We start from the raw sequence: 9,186 nt of genomic DNA on the forward strand, positions 1-9,186 counted from the left end.
ATAAACGATTCTGAGCGAAGATGTGTTTTTTTGACAGAGAGGACAAATTGTTTAGCTCAAAAAGAGTAAATATAGGTATTTTTAAAAACGTGTGGTGTGTAAAAAATTTTTATTTAAATATTCAGTAAAAATATCATGTGTATATGGCTATTTTCTTAAATTTACATCAAAAACTGGCTTTACGTAAAAATCTCCGTTTTTCCTTAATTTTTTTTTGTTTTTCCCAAAGCTATTGAAATCTATTGTGCATTTTTTAATACATAGAATAACAGACGTCTATTGTCGTGTACTCATGTAAATATCACGTATCGTCTGAATACACACACATATTATGTAACATTGCAGTTTTTAAAATAATTGAGTGACGATTAAGATGGAAATTAATTCACATTATTCACATTAAAATTATTATTACATTTTCTGTACCTATTATATCTATATTATACTATAATACCACTTACTCACTTACCACTGTTCACCAAACCTCGAAAATTACATAACGTACCTACGAACTTGTAATTTGGAATAGGGTTCCTCTAATGATCTAGATGTGCAAGTGCAATAAGAAAGGAATTCCGAAATACGCATTTTAAAGAGGTGCTCAAACAAGGATATAGAGATTTCACGGTTGAAATCTAATTTTTTTTATATAAATGGTTGCCATTTCAGCGTGATACACTTTTGCCTAACTTTGTTTTAATTTGAAGACACACATAATAGAGCTCACTGACGTTTGCGGTGACATGTTACCTCGCTTTGCTGTGCAGGTGGAGGAAAACGGTTCGTGCTTTTTTTTTTATTCATTTTCGCATCTCATAATATATACGGCACTGTCTCACGTGTGCCTTATTGACAGGCAATTGTCATACACCAAATGTTCTGTAACATAATAAAACAAAAATAATATGTACCGATAATGTGTCAAGTATTCTTGATATATGTTTGACTATGATATTAAGCCATTAAGGCGACGGTTAAACCAATTTTTTTTTTTAAAATATATTCAAACTTTCCAAGACACGAACAATTCACATTTTTTAATTTCATGCTTTGATCTATAATATATTTTGCTTAAAAAATAATATACCAACAAATGTCAAATACACATTTTTACATAGGTACCTACAAAACTCAAAATACTCAAATACGGCCTTAACACTTTTTAATAAATGAAAATGATGAGTAATATTGAGAGGGGCACGTAGGGCACAGCTATTTCAAATCAAATATTTCAAATGTTTATAGGTACTAATCTCCTCTTCGGCCAACGCCGAATAATTTAGCTTAACATATTATTATAATGCAATCGATCTAGCAATACCAAAGTTTTTCCGTAGTGGTTAGTAAAATATAAATATTCTTTCTTCATTAATATCTTCCCATGATTATGGACTTAATAGTGAGATTTTGAGAAACATTGTCACACTTAAGTACTGACGTAGGTACAGTCATGGAAGGACGAAAATACCAGGTAATTGACAATTTAATTTTACTTACCTACTTTGACACACAATTATTTAGATTTTTGTGATATGTGATAATATATTATATTATTATTCTTATCAGCTACTCTGTACATCGTGGTTGTCGAGTTTGCTAGTTATTAGTGGACGAAATAATTTATATTTGATATCTTTACTGATCCATAATATTTAGGTTTAGTATTTATTTTGTTAATTTACATCACCTCTTGTATAATTATAATATAATTAAACTAATTTACTCTACTTAGAAATATACTGGTAATTGCACTTAACAGAAAGACCAGAAAAATTAAAAACCGATACTATGGGTAATGGTTACTGTTTTTGACGGAATTACGTAAGTAACAATCTAAATAATATTATACCTACTTATTGATTATTGGTTTTAACTAGGTATATCTAAGTAGATAGTTTATCAAATAATTGAGTCTAGTATACGACATTTGAAACTCTAAAACTGTAATACGTGCTGTAATATAATTTCAAGATTTATGGATACATGAATACTTCTAATATTGTAATTTTATATTATTAAAACTTCAAGTTTAAACTAGCATAGTTTAACTAGGTTAATTATAGTAGCAATTCTAAGAATCCAATTATTTGTATTGATTTATAATTTCATATTGCAATTTTAATGATATTAAATTAAATTTAATATTTCCAACGAATTGACAATTTTATTATCTTAGGCATATATTATATAAGTGTATAGTTCATATCATATTATTATTATAATTCTTAAGAAATATTGTGACCTTTAAATTCAAACCAAATTATATAATAATAATTAAAAATGCAATTATGATTTATTTTGTATTTTAGATAGATAGGTAGGTACTCAGTCAGATTGTATATAAGTATTAGATACAGCGGTAAACGCTCGTGTATATTATTAGTAAAAAAATCTAGTTTAGGCACATCAAATGATACTTATTGTGCATTTGGTCATCAAATACATTTAATTCCGCAGTAAAATGTTAAATATTGGCGAATGGGGTCCGGGCCTTCGACAAAGACCTGCTGGATTTGTTCAAAACTTTCATGAGCTCCGAGACCAATGTTTAATACAAAAAAAACCATTCACAGATCCAGAATTCGATACATACGATTTAACTTTATTTTATGATGTCCCAAAAGATGGGTTTGAGTGGCGAAGACCAAACGTGAGCATTTACTTTTTAAATCTATGAAAATTGTAATATATACTTAATCAAACTATATTATAGGGCCCCACACAAACATCCTCAATGAGGCAAATTATTCTTTGAATAATAATAATAATAATAATAATAATATTAGGAATTGAATTCTTAGGAAATTACAGATGATCCCAAATTTTTCGTTGAAGGGGCTTCAAGATTTGATGTAAGGCAAGGAAAATATATAGGTAAATAATAAAGGAATAGTTAATTTTTAAACTGTTTGTGAGTATTGGTTTTGATACGAAACATTTTAATCCATATACTCTTAATTACTATACTATTAAAGTATTAAAAGTTTATAAATATTATATGTATAACTAATATTAAAATTTTTCTTTCTTTATTCTGGAAGGTGACTGTTGGTTATTAGCTGCCATAGCAAATATGACTTTGAACAAAAAAGTATTTTCTAAAGTAGTGCCACATGATCAAGGATTTGACAATAAATACGCTGGTATATTCCACTTTAAGTAAATATATATTGAACCGTAATAACATAATATGTGTAAATGGTTTTTAAAAATATCAGTGGTTTTAGATTTTGGCAGTATGGCAAATGGGTTGACGTGGTTGTCGACGATCGTTTACCGACTCATAGGGGAAAATTATTATCTGTTCAATCATCATCCAAAAATGAATTCTGGAGTGCTCTGTTGGAGAAAGCTTATGCAAAGTAAACAGCTAGCAGAATTTATTTAAAGCACCTATAAATCACCTATTCATATTAATATCATTAAGTATAATATTCTTACAATTATATGCCAAAACTTTAAACTAGGTCAATTTAAAGTGTAAAATAAAAACAATTAATAATCATTGTCATTTCATGGTATACTGGTATAAATAGAAAATATCGGCAATAGCATATAATTTAACTACTTTAGAAAATGTTATTGTGTAATGTGTAAAGTAAGACATTGTAATATCTGAAAAAGTTTCAAATCTCCTAGAATAATATTTTCGAATCACAACAAAATAACATTTGTAAAATCGTAGAGAATCGTAGAATTTCAAGAGTTAAAAAAAGATTATAAAGAAGTAAAAAAAAAATTGTGCCTATAGGTATGTTAATATGTATGAATTGGTATAAAAAGACATACCTAGATAGATATTGTATTCGATTTTCAAACATTTTGATCATCCCTAACATTATTTTATATACATTTAAAAAAATTGAATTGCCTTAAAATATCTTAAAACTAGTACAGACATTTTGAAAATTTTATTGAGTATTGAAAATGATGATTTAAGATTAATGTAATAGCGGAATGCTTAAAGCTTTTACGATAAATATTTTGTTAATAATAACAAAATTACAAAAAACCATAGAAATATTGAAACATGATACTAAACTTTAATTTTTGATTTCCTGTATATTTACGCAGACACGGTTTTTTTTATAAGGATTTGATTTTAATTTTTGACAAAATTCATCAATATAATAACCTGGGTGTCTTGAAGATTTGCAAATTATGATGTAGATAAGTACCTACCTATTCATAGAATCTTCAATTTTATACATTTAGTATATAATTTAATTTTATAAATTTCCAAATTTAAAGCAAGATTTATTATAAGTAGTTAATATTTAATTACATTTTAATTTCTTTAAAAAATCTAAAAGTTATATATACACTGCGTTTAAATCTATATTTTAAGTTCAAATTTGGATGATATTAAATATTTAAACGAAGAATAACAATTTAAATTGTTTTGTTGTAACTTAAAAATATTATGTTTGGGTAGGTACTTGAACTTCAAACATTTAAAGTATACTATAATATTGTGTACACACAATGACATTTTTCAAATGTTTTGGTTAAAATTCAACCTACTGCATTATTAATGTCTAATAGTAAAATAAATAATTTTAACAAAAGTCATATCATAAAACTGACTTGGTAATAACTAATTTTATAGATTGATAGAGACCATCTTTGCTCAGTATCATTTTTCGTATGAAGTTATAACATTGAATTAAAATGTAATACAATCTTTACAGCGGATCCTCTAGACACCTATATTTACAGCGGTGTAGTACCCACTTGCCCACCTTTTTTTTATTAAATGTATCATGATTCATGATTATTTTGAAAAGTATTCAGTATATTTACTTTTGATCTCCGAACAAGAACTAATTTTATACCATAAGCCGCACACTTTAAATTAAAGATCGATTTTTATTATCTATTAGATATAAAATCGTTTGTTATCCAATTAATAGCAAGAAAGATAGATAGAGAGAGAGAGAGAGAATAGTTCAACAATAATGATGACACAATTTTTAGAAAAATATATTATGCGCCGTAGGTATAGTCAAGTTCCATTATATTACACGGGTATTTGGGAACCTATAGTACGGTATGGGGGACTCGGAGAGGATATTATATTAATAATTCAATGATATATTCGTCCCTGTACTAAGTATAAAATAACATAAATAAAAAAAAAAAATGTTACATGATTAGAATAAACGGTTCATACGAAGCTTTGGAAGGAGGTTTCACAATGGAGGCTATGGGAGATTTCACTGGAGGTGTGTCAGAAATATATGAACTAAATAACGAGCATCCTAATTTGTTCACAATTATGTTAAATTCATTTCAACGACAATCGCTCATGTGTGGTGCAATACTCAATTCGAAATCGGTTAGATATTCAATTTTATACTGATATTGTTTCTTTTTTATTTCCCTTCAGCTTAGAACTTTTAAACTATATAAAATGTATTAATGTTATAGCCTGATACAGACAAAAGAGGGTTATTTAAAAGCCATGCATATAGTATTACCAGGATAACTTATATACCTTTACCATCGAGTAATAGTATAATACCTCTTATTAGACTTCGAAATCCTTGGGGTAAAAGCGAATGGAACGGGCGTTGGAGTGACAAGTAAGCTTTTTATTATAATGTAACGGATAAACGTCTTACTTTATGTTGCATATAAATATGTCATTTTAATGAATGAATTAATACATATTTAATAGATCAGATGAGTGGAAATCTATACCTCAACATTTAAAACAATCAATAGGTCTTATAATAGAGGACGATGGAGAGTTTTGGATGCTATTCGATGATTTTGTCAAATATTTCTCTATATTGGAAATTTGTCATTTAAATCCTGGCTATCTAGACAATGAACAATATAGGGTCAGCGGAGGGGCAAAATGGGATCTGAGTATATTTGAAGGTGAATGGGTCCGAGGCGCAACAGCTGGTGGATGTGATAAATTTAAAGGTATAATTATTTTTAATAATATAAAATCGTTAACTTTATAATATGAAATGAATTATAATAATATATAAGTTTATATTATGATGTTGATAATGGTGATTTAGAAACGTTTTCAAGTAATCCTCAGTACTATATAACAATAGTAGATCCCGATGAAAATGACAATAACAATATGTGTACCGTAATTATTGCATTAATGCTCAAGGACACGCGTGGCCAACAGAAACAGAAAGCTCAATCATTGTCATTTGGATTTTATGTTTATAATGTAAGTATAGGACAATAGTACCTACCTAGGTGTTACAATTTTTTCAATATTTTAATAACAGAACAAGTTGTACACTATTATTTGTTATGATGCTTACGCTATTTTATCGTTTAGCTCAACACTTCAAAGATTGTGCCGAAACCATTAGACACAAATTTTTTTGAAAATAACGATCCTTTAGATAAAGTCCATTGTTCTGAGTTCAAACCAAGAGAAGTCTGTAAGAGATTTAGGATACCTCCTGGTAAATATTGTATTGTACCTTACACGTCTAACCAGAATGAAGAAGGTGCGTTTTTACTCAGAGTATTTTCAGAAAAAAAAAATAATTTGGCGTAAGTAATATAAGAAAATTAATTTTAAATAATAATAACAATTTGGTATTATATTAAATTACATTGTTTTAGGGAGTTCGACAATGAAGTAGGAATGGTTGAAATTGATGATAAGGTAAGAAATAAATGTAATATAAACAATAATTTAGCTATTTTATAAAAATTAATACATTTTTTTTAGATAAAAAAATTGGCACTATACAGCAAAAAAAGTGACGATTCAAATGAAAAATTAAAAAAATACTTCCTTAAAGTAGCTGGAAGTGACAAAGAGGTCGATTGGATGGATCTTAAAAATATTTTGGATTTTTGTATGAAAGGTAATTTTTTAGCTGTGTCATATTTTAATATTTATTACCTAACTATAAATTATAGTTTTTTTTATGGGGGTGGTTATAATGTTCTGTAACGGGTGGTGAGAGGGGGGGAGAACCTGACATCCTTAGATAATTAAATGAAGGGTTTTCAGAGCCCTATGAATTATATTTTAACCATAACTCGAGAGCTTCAGGATAGATAGATCAAAATATATTAAGTTCTAGTTGATATGTTTTTGCCAATACTCATTAAATACACAATACTTATTAAATACATAATACTTACTAATACAGTATGGTCATCCGGAGTTCCTTATTGGTGGGCGGCTTTACTATTCCCGGACCTAACGAACTTAACATTGTGTCTCTTTTATATGCTAACAATTGTTTGTGTTTATGTGTACCCGGATAAGTATACAACGTATATAAGCCTTCTTCCTTATTTTTATTATTCATTATTTTACTTATTCATGAAACACTCATTATCTAAAAAAGTATTTATGTTTTTAAAATAATTTTTTACATAGTTTTACGTTGTTAAAAAACAACGTTTTTATTAGAAAATCATATTTTTAAATGATTTTTATTCTTATATTTTTTAAATTTTTAAATTTTTTGAATGACAACATAGAGTTTGTGCATTGTGCATCGGGTGGTCTTGTGGAAAAACTGTTTGGCGAGTCGATCCCGTTGGGTCCTTATACAATGTGACTTTGGTGTGATCCTTTCTTCTGGTTATATGTATCGATATCTGCGTTTATGTATTGATGTGTTTAGATTTTGTCTTCAGTGGTATGACAAAGGTGCCGCTGGTAATTTATTGTGTTATTATATCCCAACGTCTATATCGGAAATTTGTCGACGGGGTCTTGAAGTATATGAGTTAAAATGTGGTGTCGTCTGGCGCCGTTGATAATTGATTGTTTTGTTTTTATTAAATGGCTGGTCGGAGAGGGGTTGACTATTATTTATGTTTTGCATGTGTCGTGTTTGGTGTACGAAAGAGCGTAAATATATGCCTAATGCGTGTATATGTATATTGGATCACTTCACATTCAGTACGGTCCATCGTTTATTAGTTATCCCGTGTTTTTATTTAAGTCTAAATATTATATATTACAAGTTGAACTAGCATTTGTGAAAATGTTTAAGATATTTAAAGGTCATGATTTTTTAAATAGCACTAAGACCCGACTACTAAGTAGTTACATATATCCTATATTTACATGGACCTGAAACATGAACATTAACTGAACTGTAAGTAAGAGAATTGAGGTATTGGACATGTGATTGTATCGTTGAATCTTAAATATTTCATTGACAAATCGTACTTTTAATGTGAACGTACTTCAAAGAATGTAAAAGAAAAATCAACTACTGATGACTATAAAAACACGGAAATTAGAATATATGGGTCACAAAATGGTCACAAAATCAAATATTATATAGTTTGTTGCAACTTATACTTTAAGGAAAAATAGAAGGTAAGAAAAGTCTCGGAATACGAAGAACATCGTGGTTGTAAATCTCCTCGACTGGTTTGGTGAAATGACAAATTAATTATTTCCTACATCGTTAGAATGAGAAACAATATTCAATATGATTTCCAATATCCGAAATCTATTGGATCTTCAAGAAGAAGTAGTTACGTAGAATTATCAAAATAGAAACGAGTTTTTAACAATTTTTTACTTAATATTATATGAATCTATATTTGAATAGGTATACTTATAAGAAAATTAAAGACTTATTTAACTAAATCATAAATAATTGCATAAATACTATTGAATTTACTCATTATATTATATTATTAAAATAAATACTTCAACTTACTAAACGATTCATTTTTCAACATGTACTTCTTTCACATCTTTTAACTAAACTAATAATTATACTCTATTCAAAATGAGATCATTACTCGGCGGCGATCAATTTTCGTCGGGCGGTGATCAGACATATTATGGTCAGACGCCGTCCCCACTACGGCGATGCGTTGGGTGCTGCCACACCCATGCGCACAACTAGGCCGCCGAGTAATGATCTCATTTTGAATAGAGTATAGGTATATAATTTTCGTGAATGTAGATATTGATTATTTTATTAGATTAAACACCTTGTTAATAAGAAAATATAATATTTATAGATACTGGTCACACAAAATTTTCAAACGATGTATGTCGTTGCTTGATTGCTATGATGGATTGGGATAGATCAGGTAAACTTGGTTTTAAAGAATTCCAAAGACTATGGATAGACATTAGACAGTGGCAGGTGAGTATTTTAAAACTATACATTTTTAAGGCCGTTCATTAAGTTTTCAAAGATATATAATTTA

At 28.4% G+C, this 9,186-nt stretch overlaps 1 protein-coding gene across 1 annotated transcript in view; it reads left to right on the plus strand.

Annotated features, from left to right (window-relative positions):
* The first annotated feature begins 2,314 nt into the window (after positions 1-2,314).
* The window catches only part of LOC100569507 (calpain-A), a 12,207-nt gene continuing 5,335 nt past the window's right edge, over positions 2,315-9,186 (plus strand). The window contains exons 1-12 of the mRNA XM_029492843.1: positions 2,315-2,650; positions 2,802-2,874; positions 3,042-3,159; positions 3,219-3,362; positions 5,158-5,338; positions 5,431-5,585; positions 5,681-5,934; positions 6,036-6,199; positions 6,314-6,534; positions 6,607-6,649; positions 6,716-6,851; positions 8,995-9,122. Of these exons, the coding sequence (XP_029348703.1) occupies positions 2,462-2,650; positions 2,802-2,874; positions 3,042-3,159; positions 3,219-3,362; positions 5,158-5,338; positions 5,431-5,585; positions 5,681-5,934; positions 6,036-6,199; positions 6,314-6,534; positions 6,607-6,649; positions 6,716-6,851; positions 8,995-9,122 (1,806 nt within the window). The 5' untranslated portion in view covers positions 2,315-2,461. The remainder of the gene's footprint in view (positions 2,651-2,801; positions 2,875-3,041; positions 3,160-3,218; positions 3,363-5,157; positions 5,339-5,430; positions 5,586-5,680; positions 5,935-6,035; positions 6,200-6,313; positions 6,535-6,606; positions 6,650-6,715; positions 6,852-8,994; positions 9,123-9,186) is intronic.

Source organism: Acyrthosiphon pisum, chromosome X, assembly GCF_005508785.2.
Source record: "Acyrthosiphon pisum isolate AL4f chromosome X, pea_aphid_22Mar2018_4r6ur, whole genome shotgun sequence".
NCBI lineage: Eukaryota > Metazoa > Arthropoda > Insecta > Hemiptera > Aphididae > Acyrthosiphon > Acyrthosiphon pisum.